General features: G+C 36.8%; 1 protein-coding gene across 4 annotated transcripts in view; it reads right to left on the bottom strand.

The window, feature by feature from the left end:
• MYOM2 (myomesin 2) overlaps nt 1–21272 on the bottom strand; it is a 77318-nt gene that overhangs the window by 41575 nt on the left and 14471 nt on the right. For all 4 annotated transcript variants that reach the window (XM_085574592.1, XM_021551264.4, XM_085574593.1 and 1 more), the window contains 8 exons: nt 15801–15889; nt 15669–15719; nt 15219–15383; nt 10147–10308; nt 8074–8215; nt 6279–6478; nt 5519–5572; nt 2810–2937 (listed from right to left, as the gene is read on the bottom strand). In XM_085574592.1, coding sequence (XP_085430718.1) covers nt 2810–2937; nt 5519–5572; nt 6279–6478; nt 8074–8215; nt 10147–10308; nt 15219–15383; nt 15669–15719; nt 15801–15889 — 991 coding nt within the window. The remainder of the gene's footprint in view (nt 1–2809; nt 2938–5518; nt 5573–6278; nt 6479–8073; nt 8216–10146; nt 10309–15218; nt 15384–15668; nt 15720–15800; nt 15890–21272) is intronic.

Raw genomic sequence — 21272 nt, 5'->3', positions numbered from 1 at the left:
CTCAAATGCCTGACTTAAACATATGCAAATTCTCATTGCTGGTGCATTCCATTACTCTACAAAAAGGTCTGAATAGCTCATTGTCTCCTTGCCTGTCTCGACTTCAATACATACATACAGCCAGCATTCTTTTAGGGTTGTGACTGTCAACTGTGATTGGCCCCAAGGAATTCCTTTCATGTCCTGCAAAACTCACATGAGCACCCAAAGTTTTGGAGTCAAGCAAACAAGCCCTAACCCAAATTCTGCAGGAAGGTGGGGAGGGAAACATTACTTTACTCACAACTTTATTTATTCTGTTGAGTAAGGTCATGTCCCCTAAAAGCATTCATCAAATGAAGTAATTACTTTTGTGTATTCTCAGTGCAGAAGCTGAGATTATCATCACCACAACTGCACATGAAAGAGAGCCAGAAAATCAGTACTCTGAGAGAAATCTGCTGTCCATTAGATTTCCCACATAAACTGTTTATTCTAACCAAAAATCAGTCATGGAACTTTCAGAAATTTCAAAATTTTCAAAAACATATGTGCCTAATAAAGAGATTGAAGAAAATTTCCTTTCTACACAGAGAAGTGCATATAGTTTATATATTTATAAAATTTTGGAACAGAAATTCCAGGAACAAAATCTTATAGACTGTGAATTTCTTAGAGGAGGAACAGTGTTTCATAGGTGCTTGGAAATTTCCCTGTATATAATGACACTTACAGTAGACAAATAATAATAATGTAAACAGTTGGAGTCCATATATCAAAATCTTTCTTATAGGTACTGAACCCACCTAGTGTTCTCAACAGAAAAAAAGAAATATAATTTTCATAATAAAAAGCTGTAAAATATGAAATAAATATTATTTTGCCATAGATTTTGCTTCATACCATGAAAAACATTAATTTATTCTTTTCATAAAGAATCAACATCACAATTTATTCTGCAGTTTGATTTGATTTATCTGTTAAAAAAGTATTTCAAGAGAACATAGAAAACTCATTTCCATATTGTGTCTCTTAAAGGCTTTACAAATACATTTTTATTCTTCAGGATTGAATCTTCTTTATTTGAAATAAAATAATTAGAAACTGTTGTAAATTAACAGACGACAGTGGAAAGCAGAAAAGCAAACATTCACCTATGAACTAAGATATTCCTATACATCAGTTATTTATGCAAAAAGATTTTAAATTCAGGTATTAATTAGTACAATGAACCTCTTTTGTCTAATAATAGCATTTTAGTCCTCATTCTTACTTTCCTTCAGTAAGTCTGGTGTTTAATTGAGACTTTTTTTCATCATTGTCAGTGCTGTGTACTGTTTCTGGAGCTATAAAAATTTATTTGTATAAAACAAGCAGATGATGTATATTTTCCAATTCATTCTTAGAATGAAATTCAGCTGAACAAGTGTAGGTGTCCACTCAATGAAAATCTACTTCTGAGTTTTTTATCTGGGCTATTTCTGCATATTCTGGAACTAATAATGTGCTTCCATGACAAGAGCTGGTTCAAAATCCTTACATCTATATTCTTGAAATTTATAGATAAGCAAAGACATATGTAAGTGAGAATAAATGCAAGAAAGACGTTATATCATTGCATAGAAAGAAAAACTAGACATTTGTTTGAATGAAAATTTTTATTACTTCTTTTGAATCTGTAAGGCAGAGTGGGAGAAATGGTCATGCTTGCTGGAAAATTTAACCAGTGAGTGGTGTTCACTTTATATCGATTTCTTCAACATCCAGCAAGTATTGGATGATGAAGAGTGTAGAAATGGCTATGGGATTCTTTTGAAGTGGAGGGGGTTTTTGTGTGTCTGAGAGGGAAAAGACAAGCTGGGGGTCTGCAAAAAGAGGAGTGACATGAACAAGACAGCTGGGGAATGAACTGTGGAGGAATGTGCAGAGTTTTAGATGTGTGAAGGAAAAAACTTGCATAGTAAGGGCCTGAGAAAAGGCTGCTACAATATTCATGGTTCAGATTGAACGTGTGGCAGTTTTATGAAGAGGTTTAGTATTTGTGGATTGGTAAGAGGGTGCATGTGCTAGAGGCATAATTCATAAAAACTAAGTATAGCTTGACCTGTAAGTGTTTTAGAGGTCAGGTATGAAGCCCATTTTACCTACTAGGAAAACTTTGTAACAAGTTGCTCTAATCCAATATAATTTGGAAACATGGCTCAGGGACAGATTTATCTAAATTTTATTCACTTATGTGGATGAAGAACAAATCTCTCCTACTGTGAACACTGAGTCTCCTTTCAATGCAAAGAGAAGAGGAAGGCAGCCATGAAGAGTACCAGGGGCCAGTGAACCTGAGACAGGCATCTGCCTCTTTGGTGACCTTACAGGGGATAAATTGGAAATGTCAGTGTACAGTAGATGCTGCAAAAAGTGAGGATCAAATTATGAGTTACTGTTTATTCCTTTATAAACAGTAACAGAACTAACACAAACTTCCCTTTTTTTATAGAGACTGAAAACTTACAATCATGCCTGTAGGACTGTGAAAACTATAGACATCTCTTATCTTTTTTTTTTTTTTTTTCCCCCCTACTAAATGTTCCCATTTAGACAGCAGTAAGCAAGTAGCATAGGGGAATCCTTTTCTCTGGACCTTCAATTTCAATGCTCATTAAAACTTAAAGTTTGATTATCCATGTTTCTCTAATATCCCACTTCCAAATCCTGGAAGACCACAGAAAGTGTTAGTTTTATTACTCATTCTGTGGTTCTGAAAATGGCTTGAGTGTAACTGCACACAGCAATGAAGCACCTTTCAAAAGAACACCACTACACAGTGAAGTACCTTCTCAATGAAATATGTCAGTGGCTCCCTGCCACGGGGAACAGGTGGATCCCAGCTGAGTACAACATATGTTTTGCTGATTTCTGAAGCATGTACATTGGTGGGAGGGCTTGGAATCTGAATATCCCCTGTAAGATTAATAAATGTAGCAAGTGTTAAACAGCAGATTAACTCCTGGGTCAGCATTCATGCTACAGCTCATCTTTCTGATTCAACTTTCCCACCCTGCACTGTAATGCTCAGCTATTAGGGGCTGTGATATCATCTGTGCAGTTACCTGATCACTTCAATTAAATTTTGATAAAGAAAACTTCAGTATTAATAGCTAGTTACTTACTCTTTCAGTAAAGGTTAAATGTGCTCCCTGAAACTTTGCATTTGTCATACTTTTTTCTTTGATCACGTTTGAATTACTCCAATCTGCTAGTAAAAAGTCTACTCACTATATGCAAACATTTTTTGATCAAAGACAGAAGTTTAAAGAATTATGAGAAATTAGAACTTAAAAAAAATAGCTAGAAGGGAAGTGCAATCAGAAAAGAAGCTTTAAAACAAAGAGGAAAGTGGGTAAAGGAGCAGAACTTAATAGCCCTATATCCTATAACATGATGGTATTATCAGCTGTATAGTCTGAAGCACTTCTAAAATCTAGGAATCAGAGACATAAAAATATGCCACCAGCCCTCTGATGGCTCCACCACGTAGTGTGGCCTGATCAAATCCCTCTCCCCACTCTTTGCAGAGTTACCAGCAGTGTTAGAGACAACCTGCCTACCCTGGGCCAGGTAGGAAGAATTCAGCTCAGCCTTTCATGGCCATGCTCACTGACTGCAGCTTGAGAAAAATCGGGTTCTGCTATCCAAGAATTACAATGGGGTAAAACAGCATTAAATGGGAGAGTGACCTGTGATGGAATATGATGGACCTCTATACAGGCACAGCTACACAGCCCTGAAGAAGCTTTGACTTGGTAGTAGGTCAGAAATTGCAACTCAGCAGACACCCAAAAATTTTATCTTTATGGTTTGTGATAAAAAAATCTTTGCTCTTTGAAGGTAAATTTTTCCACTTCTCAGGCTAAGAAAAGAGCATATATCCTCTAAATGTTTGTCTTTTAAAAATAGAAAAATATTTCAGTAATAATCTCTAAATCATGGCAGTGATATTTTAAATTATTATATATATCTGTTGAATGAACCAGACTCAAAATATACGCTGATATTATTTCATCATTTATATTTGCCAAATCAAAACCAAACCTTTTTTAAAGCAAATTGACATATCCAATGAAAATTGATTTCTCACAATGCTTTCTATATTTGATTTCCTACAAATGTATTTTTTTCCTTCAGAAAGGCACATGAATCAGCTGAGTTTAAGAGGAAATTGATGACATATAGTCAAAAAAATTACAATAATCCTTCACAACATTAAGTAAAAAGGCTTCCAAGTGATTTCAGGTAACAAAATTTCAACATGTTTTCTTTCATTCTTGAAAAAACAAAAGCTCCCATACTTTGTAATGATATAACCTGGTGGTACAGAATCATTGCCAGAATGGCTCATCAGCCTGCACTAAAAAGGAAAACCATTTGTGATCTCTGAGATTGTCTTTCAGAAATAGTCTTCAATCTTGAAAATTAAAGTAGCGATCTACATAAAGTGATATTTGAATATTCATCTTCTATTAAATATGCACATTCATGTCACAGAAATCCAAATATCATTATTTATGACTATTCCAGAGTGGCCATTTACTTGACCTGATCATTCTAAGGCAATCCTGAGAGCAGAATGATCTATGAATCCAAACAAGACAATTACGATGTGATATTGTGATGTGCCTCTGATCCTGTAATACCCATATCAATTTATTTAGGTTACTATTACAAAAGTAGAGAAACTTCCTCTGTCCTGTCCATGCACCAGGAAAGCCATTTAATGTCTGATTCTCCTTCAAACTGCATTTTTTTTCCCAGGTGATTTTTCTTTTATTGTCTTATTTTTAGAGTTACAATTTTATAACCTTTGTGGAAGAGAGCAGAAAGACTTTTTTTAAAATTTTGAGCCATTGTAATTAATAATTTTAACAGTTTAAGTGTAAAGAAGGTCATTATTCAAGTATAAAAACCAAATAATTCCATAGAGAAACAACCAAAACCAGAAAAAATTCAAACTGTCTCAAAAGTTGTCAGGGATCTCTTCAAGTCTCCTGAGTAAAAACATTATTTAGTCTATAACCTTAAGCTTAAGAATAACCTCGATTCAGGTCAATTCAACCTCAATTTGTCTACCTAAATTCAGGTAGACATATTAAAGAATTGAGATAGATTGTGTAATTTTTTATGAGAATGGCAATAACTTGCTCAGATAGTCAAAATCAGTCTAAAAAAAATTATACTTAGCTCCCAGAAAGCTAGAAAGTGGGGAAATATGGGCAATCAAATGGACAATTAAATGTTCAGCCATTTCAGTCAGCTTAGCACTAGTAAAAGCAAAAGGGTGGAAAAAATGCTGTCAACATATAAGAAGAGTTTTGCTGTTGAGAGTGTGATGATCCCCATCCTTTAGACCTCACTGTTCACTTGTGTTCTCAACCTCACATGTATGTGTCTTTATTTCTTAATGGATTTCTTTTCAAATTATGCTTCTAATTATGATGCAAAATTCCTAGAGTATATGGATTGAAATTGCAGAAATGCTACATACCTTCAAGGTCATCTTTACTGATCACAATCTTTCGCCCTTCATCCACATGAATAGCTGTTAATCAAAATATTCAATTAGTTTATCAAAATAGTTCAATATATTTACAAATCTTGCAAATTATTGCTTGTCACATGTTCAAAAGCCCGTATACCTCTGCTTCTATAATGTTGTTTTTAAATCTTTCCCCAGATAGAGTCAACTTGAAGTCTTATACTGGTTTTTTATACTTTTATAGGAAAACAGGACATGATAAGATAGTGCTATTCAAAGATGTGCTAAAAAGCAAGAGTCATACTTTCAGTAGATGGATTTTATTTTGAGGCAGATTAGTATTCAATTGTATCATGAACTATACTTTTGTTATAAGAATTAATCACAAACCATACACACATATATGTAAAGGAAATTGCATATTCAGCTCAGATTTCACAGGCAACACTGGGGCAGTGCTTTAAGGTATTCATAATTACTTTAATTCCCCTTTGACCAAAAGGAAGACATGAAACAGAAGGTGTGCAAGTACATAATATATGGAATCTACACAGGGGTTTAGGACAAGGCTAAATCAACAAACTACTCCCCAGAGCAAGCTGGCTTACTCTATTCATGGAGAAGCTCTCAAAACACTACTTTGCAGTCTGTAGTGACTGCAAAGTAGTGTTTTCAATCAAACGAAGAAATAAACTCTTCTCCTTAAGTTAACTGGGCAAACAGAATCTTAAATCAAATAATTTTTTTAAAGAAGCCTTGAATAACCTACTTTGCGTTCTCTCCAGGTCAGCGGGGTCAAGTGCTGCAACTGGTTCCGAGGCTCGAGAAGGTCGGCTAATGCCGGCACTGTTCACTGCTCTCACACGGAATATGTAAGACCGTCCCTCTTGAAGACCAGTCACAGGATACTTGCAGACTTTTACAGGAGCATCATTGCACTGGACCCAGTTTTCCAGACCTACTTCACATCTTGGAATAGCAGAAGACAGCATTTGTCAGTATCATCTCACAATAAATATGCCCCATGCTATCCACACTAGGTCAGAACCACAGAAGTCACCTTTGCTAGGCTGAGGAGCTAAATCATACACCTCATTAATGAAAGTCACACACTTTATGCACTCTTCTCTGGTCAGAGATCCAATTCCCACTCTATTCATGTTTTTTTCATAAAGCAAAGGTCATTTGTCTTCCATGGTTTTTTGCCTTTTCAAATCTATCTGCTTGGTTCTCTTCCTTGCCATGTAAAGAATAAATTATTCACTTTCATTTTTAATATTCATCTCCACAGAACATGATGAATTTTCAAGATTTACCTCATAATTTTCATCTCTTCTTTGTCATATTTTCAAGTAAAGTTCTTTGTGACTTTCCCTCCCAGAATGATTGGGCTACAGAGTATAGGAGTCATCAAGAAGCAGAGTGATGTCCTCATACTGACTGCTTTTTGTGTACATATATAGTTTTTGTCTTACTACTATACCTTTGTGTAGAAGACTCTCTTTTGCCCTGACTGTACCAGAAAAAGTTGTGTCATGATCAAAGGCTCCTTGGCATTGCAGTGATACAAGCAATGTGTCAAACGGCATATCTGACTAGATTATACACAATATAGGTGAAATACTACTATAATCTATGTACTGCATAAATTGGATATGGATGGTAGAGTCCCCAGGTCTCAAGTTAATTTCCTCATACTGACTACCATTCATAAACCTCTATTTTTTGTTTTTCCCAGACAGTTATCTTTGAATTAGACCAAATGACAGGGTAGCAAATAGCAGCGAGCTGCAAATGTTGCTTTTAAGTGCAGAGCAGAATACATTATGAAATCATTTCAGTAAGGCTTTGCTGACTGACAGTTTCAGATACTAAGGATAAGATGATCTGCTCCAGCTACAAGGAGCAAGCATTCACTTCAGTGGGAGAGCAAAACATACAAAACAGTGCTTGGATCCTCTGCTTGTCAGCTGCCTGCACTGATCTGAACCCCAGCAAAGTGCAAAGCTCATTGAAGGACAGAGGCCTGCCAGTCTGATTTAAACTGCCAGCTCCCAGGAGTCCAGGCCTTGAGCTCCTGTTGTACTACATTCAAGAAAGAAATAAAATGATAATGTAATAACTCCTATGTTTCAGCTTTTGCAGCAGAGAGATTAAAGAGACTAAATCTAATTCAAGATGCCCATGGATTCTAGTTTTTATAAATTAAATACTGTCAGGGCTCATTTTCTGATGTGCCCACATCCATACTATTGAACATTTTAAGTGTATGATAAAATGTGTCTGCCTGCAAATATTACTTGGAATGGCCTCCAGCCCCTGCTAATTCCCAGACTGTGCCCAGACTTTCCTCTGAATGTACTAAATTATCTGGGCCAAAAGTTTTCCAGGGAACAATCTCATAATTTAACACAATGTGTAACTGAGTTCCAGTGCCAAGCATCTGTAAAAATATATCCAAAGAACACACACACTGAAAAGATATAATGGTATTTTTTTCTCTATTCAGTATATACATATTTCTGGCAATTAACAAAATTAAATACATGCTAATGTTTACATACTTGTCAACAAAATATCCAATAACAGGGCTCTCACTGGTTGTATTTGGTGGTTTCCAGGTAACAATAACATAGTCTCTGTTAGCATCATGGCATTTAACATCCATTGGTGCTCCTGGTGCTCCTGCGATCAATGCATCAGCATCTGGACCACAAATTAAAATAAATTGGTTTTGACCCCATCTCCTCTGATATACATCAAAAAGTCAAAGGTAATACTTTCAGTTTATTGTGCTACTTGTTTATATGAATGGAAGCCCAAACATTTCATGATGTACTAATTCACTGCAATAATGATTCAAGACAATAATGTCTATACTTTTATACAGACAAACTGTTCAAGGATATTTTTGAGTACAGAAAAGCTTTTTAGGAATCAAACGTGTTATTTTTTGTGAGAATTAAAAGCTTAACCCACCCATGTGTTTTTGATTCTCTGTCACACTGAAAGCTGTGACTCAATGTGTTACCAATCAGACCAAGATACTCAATAAAAACCATGCAGATCAGGAAAAAAAATCTGTTAAAGAATGAAAACTTTGCAAACTCCTGGAACATTTATAATGCTATGTTATATTTATAGTCCTAAATACCACCTTTAAGATACCCTTTGTGGCTTCATTTTGAGAGATATTGACTAATCTGGACCCACAACTCCTAATGAAATCTCTTAACAAATAAAGCTCTCACCCTTCAAAGGAAGATTTCTATAACAAAAAAAAAAAACAAAAAAAAAAAAAAAAAAAAAAAAAACTTGCAGAGAGTCTAAATTTATAGAGTCTAATTCCAATCAGTTGTGAAGTAGTTTGGTTTGTGCTCAGTATCAGATCACAGCCTACATGAAAAAAGGCAATAGAATGGCCAACAGATAACACTAGAGACTCCAGAGGACAAAGCACAAGGCCAGGGTCCTGGGCATGCAAAGGCATCAAATTTAGTATAAAATAGACAAGAGAGATGCCTAAAATTTACCCATCACTACAACAAAAACTTCTAAGAAAATTTTTGTATATGAATGGGTGTTTTCACCTGAATAATGCCTTTCTTGGAATGTAATGTGGATAGAAATAGCTTTAGCAAATTGTTTCTAATGAGATCAGGATGCCAGAGTGGCTTGTTCAAGACATACTGCAAAGCTGATGAGGCCTTTGCACCAGTCCTGTGAGGAAGTTGGATTTCAAACCTCTGAAAAAGACATTCACTCCCTTTACCCCACACAAACTGTCTGGATGACACTCCCACAAGGTACATATGTTCCAATATGTTTCCAAGAAGAACAAGGTTTAAAATTAATGCAGCTACAGTGGCCTCAGTGGGGCTGTTCCAGTTTGCACATATCAAGGATGTTGTCCAATGTATTAAATAGAGTGAAAGAACTGCTTAACCAGAAATATTTTTATCTTTCAGTGAAAAAAATAGAAAACTGAATACTAATTTCTATTCACAGGTACATGTAGTTTATTTTTACTTCACTGAGAGCTGTGCATTGAAATGTGATGAAAAGTTCTGACCTTTATTCTATTTTAATACATTTGCCTTCTTTTATCTATGTCTCTTGTGAAAATTGTATTTCTTCAGTCAGTTAGTTTCTTACTTTGTTTCTTTCCTCTGGTTAATAACATGACTATGACTGGTATAGTGGTAGGAATATTTCTTTTGCTTTCTCTTGCATGTATCCCTAAAACCAGGCACAAGATACAAGAATGCCCAACAAGCCTCATTCCCAAAGTCCAATCTCTAAAGCCAAAACCATTACAGTGAAAAATGATTGTATGCAAAGGTGTTTATTTCCTATCAGGAAAGGAGATGGACAAGAAAGAAAGAAGTTGTTTCTTCATAAGCATGGTTGCTCTGGTTCTCAAAGAAACAAAATGTCCCCAGAAGCTTCCTCTTGAAGCTCCCCATTCATGTAAGGTGACTGGTTTTTCATACAGACTACTATACATAAATCAAATTACTATGAAATTCCACAGGGCTAAATTTCTTTCATACTTCAGTAATTACTTGGAAATTTTTTCATAAATTAAACTGTATAACGATTTTAATTTCTCCTCAAGAACCAGATTAAGAATTTACCTCTTACAAACAGGTATGCACTGCATTCACTGATTCCACCTCTTGAAACCATGCGCAGGGTGTATAAACCTTCATCATCTTTGTTCAGATGAGTAAAGGAAAGAGCTGCCTGGCCTTCTCCAAAATACAGCTTTGTCCATTTGGAGTCAGTTAGCAGCACATCTGGAAGAAAAGACCCATCAGACACATTACTGTGCTGCTAGAACAACCTGCATCTTAGTGCAGTTCTCTGTTGACCAGGGACACAGACTAATATTTATGCCAGTTTTATTCAGGATGATAGTGCTTTGGATAGTATTAAAACACTACAGAGAGTAAGTTGCATCTCTCTAAAATTATTCAATCAGTAAATTTTAAAGAATATGAGGTCTAGTAATACAGAATACAGTATCAGCCACAAAATTCCCATCACTATTCTTTTTAATACACAGAGAGACAAAAATGTTACATTTAGAAATATTGACATGAAAAGCTGTCATACCCTATAATGAATGCAGGGTGGGACCTTATTTCATTTTTAATACGTTTTGCTTCTTGTTGAGGTCAAATGTCAGTTTATTCAACTTTTTCTTACAAATTAAAAAAAATATATTTCTTTTTAATCTGAAAACTGATATAAATATACATGAAACTTAAATCTTCAAGGCATGCCTGTTGAGCATTGAATTAAATTAAATTTAAACTTCTCAAAGGTGAGAGGTGGTGACCCAAGATTAATGCACATTAATCTGATTGCCCAGTGAAATCAGAACAAAAGAGTGAACAGGATGTTTTATGCTAGGTAAGGGTCTTTCTCATATCATCCTTTTAAATAAGGGTGATTGGGTTATTTTTGATTTTTAACTCCCTAAGGCCAATCATAGACAAATTTATTGTAATCAATGCAGCAGAACTGTATTTAAAAAAATCTGAATATCTCTGAATGTTCATTATTCTACAGCTTAAATAGATTTGGAGCCAACACTCAAACTTTGCAAAGGAATCAGTGTTCTCACCTACCAGCTGAGTTTCATAAGTAGGTAGAAAACATGACACATGTTCCAATAGTAAAGCATGTGGCAGACACACGCTACTAAATCTTACAGCAGTAAATTGCATGATCAGCTAAGCATGTAGTAGTTTATGAGAAGAACACAAGCCAAATTCAATCACATTCTTTCCCATGAGATTCTTAGTCATGAGATCCTTACCCAGAAAACCTGTGTGTCCCCTTTCTGCCATGTCACAATGGTACTCAGACTTTGTGTGGAGAGACATGTACTTTAAATTAAATCAGAAAATATCTTCACCTAGAAAAGTTAATCAATGCATGAGCCCTGTGGAAAATCCTATGCATAAAAAAATTGATTAACCAGCATCTCTGAAAAGATGTTCACTTATTTAGATTCAAAGTTTCTGTGGATTGGTAGCTACCATAGTTTGAATATATAGAAATTGTAGGCAAGTCTGTGATTCTACGAAGGCCAGAATCACCCATTTCTTTATGTGTACCTGATAGCAGAAATTGAGGAGGCAGTTGTGTTTGGTAAGAGCAGAAAAACTTCTTTTCCCCCTACAAGGCCAAAGACCCACCAGAAGTTAGCAGAAGCTTTTGTTTTTTAATGCGGTCTGGATGAATGACTTTGTAGACAAGACAATTGGAATAAAGTTTGGACAATTTATAGAACAAGTATTCCTAAACCTGCTGCCATAATAATATCACATTTACAAGTTCTCACTATTCACAGTCTATTCACATGTTGTGATCTGTTATTTTTCCCAGAATTTACTTGCAGAAGACGACTACTCAGAAGCAGCATGTCTCAAACCTCACATGCTGTTTATAATAGATAAGATAATTTTCCTAATACATGACTCTGATTAAAATTCATACAAAGAGTGGGGAACTACTACATACTGAAACTTATTTTCATCATGTATTTTTTGTTCTGCTGAGATTTTGTCTAGATACTTCACTCCATGATTTTTCCTTCTGAAGTCAATTATTTTATTCCAGGTTACAGTATATAAATGGCTGCAGAATGCTGGCTCATAAAGCTTTATAGTGTTTATATTACATTAGAGATCAATAACAGAAAATTCCTATTATCAGCTGGTCATGTCCACATTAGATATACATTCCTGAAGCATTATTTTGATTTTTTTCTTTCAGTATCTTGAATGGTTCTTTCAGTATCCTAAATTGTTCTAAGTGGGCCGTGAATAATAGACATATTCATGTTTGTGAAATCCCAAATCAATTCAGAGGATTTAATTGAGCTGACTTATATGCCCCTAGGAGTCTACTAGATACCCTCAGTAATTCTCACTAGTGTGAAGTTTACTTATGCTAGATAAACACATACTTCTCCTGTGTATAATTATTAGAAGTAAATCACACATATCTACCTCAGGGCTTTAGTTGCTCTTATTTGATTAACACAAACTGAACAATTTTAGAAAGGGTACTGTTGGAATGCCTGAAATAGAAGCCTCTCCGAATCCCTCAGAGAGAGAAAGGAAGGCAGGGATTGAATTGGAACCTTTAGAGAAATTTAAATACATTATGCCACACAGACATGAAGTAGGAGTATAAGTTTTAGTTTTAAGTAAGCAGAAATATATCTTAAGTGCCTTAAGAGACTGTGTTAGCTAGTAAGAAGTTCTAAAGCCTAAAGTTCAGTTGTGTTGCCTTTCAAAATTAACTTAGCTCCAGACATAACACAAACATAGAAGCACACTGCTTGCATTTCTAGATAGAACAGATAGAATGTTTGCGTGAACAGATAGAACTATATGCATAGATTTTGTGTAAGAACTGACACTACTTTCACACATTAGAATTAAGCTCAGATAGGTGTAGGGAAGAAGGCTTTAGAATTGTGGTTTTAGCTGATGATTTATGAAGAAAATCCCCCTGTACTGGGATGCAAAGGAGGTGGTAGTAACTTCTGCTAGCTGCTTCTGCTGCTTCTGCTTGGAAGATCGGGACTCTATGCCAGAAAGCTTTTAGCATGGACTAATACTCTCAACTCTATGCCTTTGAGATTGATGTATTCATGCAATAAACATCTTTACAACAACCAGAAACTGCTCCTGTCTCTTCAAAGACCCAAGACCCACTCATTTTTCAACAGAGTACAGTCTTAATGCAAGAGTAGAATTAAATATTACCTCATGATGCTGGACAAGTTATTAACTTCTCATTGCTAATATTTATGCATTGCCTCCAGCTCTCAAGGGACTCAACACAGGGAATTGTAGCACATAATATGGGTTCATAGTGCATGAATTTCTGCTGTGTTTGCCAAAACATTCTTCCAGTTAATGTACATGTGCCTTGGAAATATTGTGATCCGCGTACTTGTAATGAAGGAAAAATCTAAGCTTGTTTGTAACATCCTATTTCACATCACATAAGTAGAATAATGGGATAAACACCTATCTGCCACCCTAGGAAAAGTCTATTGGTTTAAAACAGACCAAGTTTTCATCTCAGGTTTTCACAAGTAAAGACTTATTAAGTTAAATAAGGGGAGAAACAAAGTATTGTTACATATCAAGAAGGAATTATCTCATTATTATGAAAGAGCAAAGAGAAAGGGTCATAAGCTTTAGTTCATAGTGCAAGAAAATGTCATGTCCTATGAAAAGTGGAATAATACTCTGCATTCCTTGAAAATTAGGTTTCAAATTTAGAATTTGAGAGATTTGGCACCTTGAGAAACTGTGCCCAGTAAGAGACAAGGTAAAGGTACCCTTGAAAATTATGGTTCATCCGAGAGTGAAGTGAGGGATTATTTTTAGTTATTAAAAACCCTGAAGCATATAGCAAAATTCCTGTGTGCTTCAGTGGGAACAGAATCTGAATTAAAAGATCAGCCTTAGATTTTAGGTTATTCATCAAACAGAAAAAGGCATTTTTATTATCTCATATTTTTTTACTTTGGTGATATCTAATAGTTCATCACAAGGAAGTAACCACAATGATAGAAAAATATGAATGAAAAATTAAGTAGTAGTTTGTTCCCTGAATAATTTCTATGTAAAAGTATGATACATGTGAAACAAAAGGCATAACAAGCAGTAACAAAACAATTATTTTTCTGATTTTTGTAAACTTGAATTTTATTGACTGCCTTCTCAATCTTACTGTCATTTCTTAGTTTATTCTTCACATTTTGTCCACTATGGAAATTTCTGCCAATTTTTTGGAGACGAGTCCTAACATCAGTCTTGGAAGTCCACCAGTCTCAAACGTGGTCCCCTTAGGTCAAACAATTGAAAAATAACCAAAGCTTTCCTTAAATCCTCAAGTAGAGTAATTACTTTAGAATCCTACACAGATTGTGGTTGGTGAAAACTGATGGGATAAATATCTACAACAGGCTGCTATCCTAAGCCCTAAGTAGCTAGTTTTATGTTTCAAAACTCTGCTGCAGTGAAAAAACATCTACTCATGTAGGGTTTGTGTATCATTCACCCCAGTATATGATAAGTTTAGTGATGTTATTCTGAGTGCTTCATGGTAAGACTGCTTCACCTGGCATAACATAGGTTTTCACAGACAAAAGAGGCAAGACAAGAAACCTACAATCATGGCACATAAACAGCAGAGCAAACATATGTGTATCAGGCCTGGCTTCTATAAATATTGCTTAACTGTACATTGATGTGATTTTAATATAAAATTCACAATAAATGCTGGAGCAAGATTAAAGTAGAGAGATGTACCTCAGTACTTCAAACTTTAATTTACTGCTCTGTGAGTACCCTTCAGCTCAGTGGTCACAGGATTCAACTATGAGTCATTGTGAAATCTAAGAACTGGCTTTGGATCTCTTCCAAGTAAATGTTATAACTATTGTACTATCACAATATGAGGTTACTTTCTGCTGCTATTAATGTGTGCACAAGAAAATGTTGACCAAGTCACTTAATTGAGAGTGCAGAACTATAAATTCTAACTAGAGATATTTCTTTTTCTCTATTCCAAATTTAATTATGAGTATATGATGCTCTAAACCTGACCTGTATCCTCAATGTCTCCTCCAGCATTTTCCTGGTAGATTCTATTCAATGTGATAACTTACCATCTCTATACCACTCAGCACGAGGTCGTAGTCTTTTCAACTCTGGAGTGATCAACATAGAACACTTCAAGGTCAGTGTTTCCCCTTCAGTAGCAAAAGTGAGTCCAAACTTCTCCAGAAACTGGACATCAATGTGGGTGAAGCAAACATCATATGACAGGGGCACTATGCATGAGAAAATGAAAGCATTCTTGAGCACAAGTAAATTGTATGTTGCACAGATTAGTGTCTGATCTGAACAGGAGATGGAATTTGCTGTTATATTGTATGCTGATCTAGAAATTCAACTGGGAAAGCAAAAGCATCTCATCTGGACAGCTCCTACTGTAACTCAATGCTTAGAAATCAAAGTCAGAAGAAGAAAGTTGTATCCAATTTTCTTGTCTGTAAGACATTGCCCAGACAAGAGGACGTAAATTATCTAAGCAAATAGAAAAAAAAAAGGCTTACAGTGGAAGGGCATTATTGCAGCTGGGTGAGGCTCTTCATCCTCTCTGAACCCTATGAATAAACATACAAGAACCATTCAATGACTTGAATTATTATATTTATTTATTATTTTAAATATGAAGTAGGCCTTACTTCGCACAATCACAGCACAATTAGTTGATGCCTGACCGTGGACGTTTGTTGCAACTGCTGAATAGGTTGCAGAATCATCAAAGTCAGCTCTGAAAAGGGGAAGGAGAAAAACAGATGTCTCTTTATGCAAATAAAAATTATTTTAATGATTGATATTACAAGCCAAACTATGTCAACCATAAGGAAAGTGAATAAAGCTCTTTACTGGTAGGAAAGTGTAGAAAGCTCTTTGTTGTCTACACAGTGCAAGATATCCATGAAAGATAATCAGAAAGTTGCTACTGTTTTTAACTGCAGTTTTATCACAGCTTAGTGTGCAGGCTTCATTGACTTGAGCAAACTGGAAATGACCTTTAGGGAATGATCAAAAGAAGATAGGTGGACAATGCCAGTCTGGCTATTCCCTTTCTGTATGTAACCTTCTTTAATCCATCTTGCTTTTCTGCCATATTTTAGAAGAGAGACATAGAATAAAATTACATGTCATTCTTGCTAAAATTGTGCCTTCTATGGGTATTCCCAGCTGGCAGACACTGGTATTTTTTGCCTCTCTAATATCTCAATCCAGGAAAATTATAAAAAATCAGGAACACTGATCAAAATTGTTTAGGTGAATACATAGCTTGGCTTGTTATATTTTTTAGTGAGAAAAGTATTCATTATGCAAGGACAGTATAAACAAATATAAAGCCAAAAATAGTTACTTGGTGCAGAACACTGTTAGATTGTCTCAATACATCCTTCCTTGAAGTTCCATGAGCACATATAAGATATAGCTACAAATCTTGATGTGCCAGTCCTTATTTAAAATTGAGTCCATCAGGAACAATTTATTTAGTATTAAATTTAATGGAGGCCACCCAAAAATTTTCAGTTATGAGATACAATATTGTGAATGCATCCATTTAGTTTCCTCTCAAAAGAACAAATTTTTGGCTTCTTGGTTACTGCCAAGTGATGAAACTCTGATTGCACTTGTCCTCTAAGAGGTCAAATATCCCAGATGTGGGAGAAGGAATATGTAAGGGTGTTTTATAGAAATTTCATAACAGGATGCCAATTTTGGAGTATGTAGCAGCTGTCACAGACACATCAGACACCCATTTTTCACTTCTTGCATATATTCTGGACAGTGTAATATCACAAAAATTATACTATCTGTACTGGGATGCCTAAAAAAGGACAACTTGATGAAAGTCCCATTAAATTGCAATTTATCTCTGTAAATTTACAGGTCTAACAGCTCCTCCTGGAGGCAACCCTACTGCCACATATTTCACAAAATCAAGAAAACTATTACAAAATATATCATAAAATTATTTATCAAAGACGTAATGGTAAGTCCTAAGACTAGACTACAGTCTTAACCAAAAAGCCTGCAGCTGGGTAGGAAACCCTAGTACAGTCTGAACAGGCACAGTGAGACTGAAAAACAATGTAAAAGAATTGAAACCACAGAATTGTTAAGGTTGGAAAAGACCTTTAAGATCATCAAGTCCAACTGTCAACACAGCACTACCACCATGTTAAATCATTCAACCATGACTTCATGGGCCAGAGCTACAGGATTTTTGAAAACTTCCAGGAATGGTGATTCAGCCACTTCCCTGGGCAGCCTGGTCCAATGCTTGGCAATCCTTCCAGTGAAGAAATATTTCCTAATCGCTAAACTAAACCTCCCCTGGTGCAGATGAGGCTATTTTCTCTTGTCTTGTCTCTTGTTACCTGGGAGAAGAGCCTGGCCCCACCTGGCTACAACCTCCTTTGAGGCAGTTGTAGGAACAATAAGGGTCCCTCTGAGCCTCTTTTTCTTCAGGCTAAACACCCTCACTTCCCTCAGCTGCTCCTCACAGGTCTTGTGCTCCATATCCTTCACTAGCCCCAATGTCCATCTGGACATTCTGCAGCCCCTCAATGTCTTTCTCGCAGTGAGGGCCCAGAGCTGGACACAGCACTCCAGGTGTGGCCTCAGCAGTGCTGAGTACAGGGGGACAATCCCTGCCCTGCCTGCTGGCCACACTATTGCTGATTTGGGCCAGGATGTCATTGGCCTTCCTGGCCACCTAGGCACAGCTGGCTCATGTTCAGCTGAAGTCAACCAGCAACCCCAGCTCCTTTTCCACTGGGCAGCTTTCCAGACAGCCCATGACCAACTTGTAGCCCTGCCTGGTGTTGTTTTCATCCAAGGGCAGGATTCATCATTTTGCCTTGTTGAACCTCACACAGCTGGCCTTAGCCCATTGATCCAGCACACAGCACCCAGCTCATAAATGAGTGATGAACATTACACCAGCACTGCTGTACTAGGCCATTTCCTCACATAAACAAAGCATTACTTCAGGCTGCTTCACTTCTCTCAAATTCAACTTAATTGCTCTCTAACATTTTGTTGCTCCTATAGTGTTAACAACAAAAATAAAAAAATCAGCATTGCTTGACTGAGGTTAACTCTGATTAAATCTCACTTTAAACAGGTCATCATCTGCTCCCAGTATTGACTTCATTTTCCAGTAGAACACCAGATAAAATTGTTAAATAGGAACCAATATCTGTAAGAATTACACAGGACCTAGGATCTAAAGAGAGATTTACTGTTAAAAAACAGATGGCCTAAAAGTAATCCAGAAAATAAAGAAACATGTATTGTGAACTAACTTGGGGTCCCAAACAGTGTTAAACCACTCAAAGTGTCAGAAATTTAAAGGTGTAAGAACTGCAAAGTTGTCTCCTGAAAATGAAAAAGTAGAATGGCAGGTACCTGATTAAATTTTCAAATGGATATATATCTGTGCTCATGTCAATCCCCTCCCCATAGTTTTGCTCTCCTAAGAAACAGCAAAATACATCTTTTGATGATCTCTTTCTGTTTGTGATGGTGTCCAAGTTAGAGAAAACAGAATATTATTTTAAATGTCTCTAGAACAAACAGGAGGTTCACAAAAGGGTAATATCATTAGCCAAAAGAAGCTCAAAATCTGAAAGCAAATATTTTACAAAAGTTAGTGAGAGTTATAATTAATTTTCTCAGGAAGAACATAAGAAGTAACTAACCAAATAGCTGACCACATTCTTTCAGCATCCTTTGTTTTTTATGAAGAGAAATGAGGCTCTTACAGTTATTATGAACACACAATTCCACAGGCCAGGCACTTCTTACTATTTAAGAAGTCATAACAACTCTACCCATTTTCTGTAGCTTATTTCTTTGAAAGCAGTTTATATGTCTTTGCTATGATAACTCCTCTGACTCTCCAGAAGAGAAATAAACCATCTCAGACAGCCTAGTACTCACTGAGACCCCTTTAAATCTTATATTGGAAATGTAGGGTTTTAGTGGCTAGGAGCTAGGCAGCATTTTTGTTTCATATTCACTATGAAGAAAGTTGGACAGGATGGCAAGTTACATAAGGTTCTGACTTTTGTGCCAGATAATGCTCAGATGGAGGATTATCCTTGGAAATTATCTATTTCCTTGCATGTTAAAAAAATCTTAGATTTCCTAAATTACACTGTAAAGTGCACTGAGTCAAGACCGGTTAGAAACTACATTTGAAGTACCCAGGAGGAAAGGTGTGGTCTAACAGTTATTCTTGTTTTATGATGGAGAATGTGTTTTTCAGCTTTTACAAAGGTCAGATAAAATATGCATAGAGTACATTTAGATAGCATAAAATGTGAGCGCAGAACTGTATCTGTCCCAAGATACTAATACTTTTCTGCAAATATTAAATTGCTCCAAATCCACATGAGGTTCTGAAGTGCTAATACTTGTGTGGGGAATATTCCCCGGCCTAATACATTTAAATGCATATATTCATCCAACTGACTAGTGTACATTTAAACACAGGAGTTAAGAGAGAAATAGCATCTTTGCCTGAATCAGAACACAATTCAGTGCATGTAAAGAACACGAGGCAGTACACAGTAAATTACACGGCTAAAAATTACTCTTTTGAATTCAAATGACAATGTGTTCAGTATTATGAGACATCAAATTGTGGAAATACTCCACAGAATTGCCTTCTCCTGCCCTGATTCTCCAGTCAGAATGAATCTGACTGATTCTTTTTGTTTGTTTGGATTTCATGTTTAGGGGAAATGGACTGCTGTTATCAGGTGGCCATCTCCTCAAGCTCCCAGCTACAGCAGGTTACAGGGGACAGTGACTGCCAAGTCAGAAGATCACGGATTTGGGGGCTGTAGTTTGCCTTTCAGCGAGGAAAGGAGCAGTACAGCATTTTGCTGCCTGTACAGCCACTGATGCTGCATACCGGCTAAGCCCAGGGAGCTGCAGTCCATCACCCACCCACCTTGCTCAGCTCAAAGGCTCTGCGGGCTGCGCCGCAGGATCGCCTTTGTCTCCGCGCCTCCGCTCTGCTCTGCTTCCACCCCAGGGAAAGGGCACGCCTCGCTCTCTAGCTCTCCAGATTAAATCATCTCCAGCCTTTTGTGCCTAATCAAACTAAAATAGCACTCTACTGACCGCACAGGGTCATTTGTTAAATGAGAATAGCTAGAAGAGACGGTTCGTTTTTTAAGCTTTCCCCTAGAAGCGGCGCAGCGGCGCTGGGCCGGCTGTGCCCGCTGCCGGCAGGAGCCACACTGCGCTCTGCCGGCGCTGCCGCCGCTCGCACCGCTCCGGCCCCGGCTGTCACACAGGACAGGGACAGGGCCCTAAGGGAAGGAAAAGTGCTGTCAGACCTTGAGCCCTGTGTATGTGAATCCGTGTGGCCACACCACACTGACAGTCCCCTGGAATGTCAAACGTCCTCCCCTGCTCCTACCGTCCTCACCCTCCCGCTCACTGAGGGGTGGCAGTCAGGAATGCCCGCAGGGAAGAGCATCCTGCTGGCTCCTCTACACACGTAGTGGGAATATAACATAGCCAATCGCAGCTGAATAAAACCCAACGATCCACTTAATAAATCTTCAGAGTAAACAAAGAAACAAAAAAGCCCAACTCTGTTGCTAAACGCTATTAGCAACCAAGAAGTTAAAAATGTTACAACTGTTAAGTACTGAGGTAATCACTCAGGTAGAAAATATTTTTCAGCCATTTCATAAAGCAACGCCTCATCTTGACTACCACTGATACAGAAATCTTTTCTTGTACTGTGTGCCTATGCATTGTTAAATTATATGAGATAAAAATTACATTTTAAACAAACCCACACATTCTCAGACATGTATGATTTATTTGAACTACCAAGAGCTTTCCCTCCAATGATTCCTCACAGTCTCCTCCTAATAACTTATGAATGTGAGTTGAAAGATGGGATGAACCACCAGTGCATATCACTTTTGCAATCATTATGAGATCTGCAAAGAACAAAATTAAACTCCAAACTCTTTTTCTTTACAGCTCAAGTGAGATCTTTAGCTCAAACTCCCATTTGAAGAAGTTTAAAAGGAGCAAAAAAGAGCCACTATATAGTCACAATAGCACTGAATGCACACAGAAAATATGGCAAT

Source organism: Lonchura striata, chromosome 3 (genome assembly GCF_050655825.1).
Source record: "Lonchura striata isolate lonStrDom1 chromosome 3, ASM5065582v1, whole genome shotgun sequence".
NCBI lineage: Eukaryota > Metazoa > Chordata > Aves > Passeriformes > Estrildidae > Lonchura > Lonchura striata.
The sequence above is the reverse complement of the archived record's forward strand: the minus strand, read 5'-3'. Positions and strand labels throughout refer to the sequence as shown.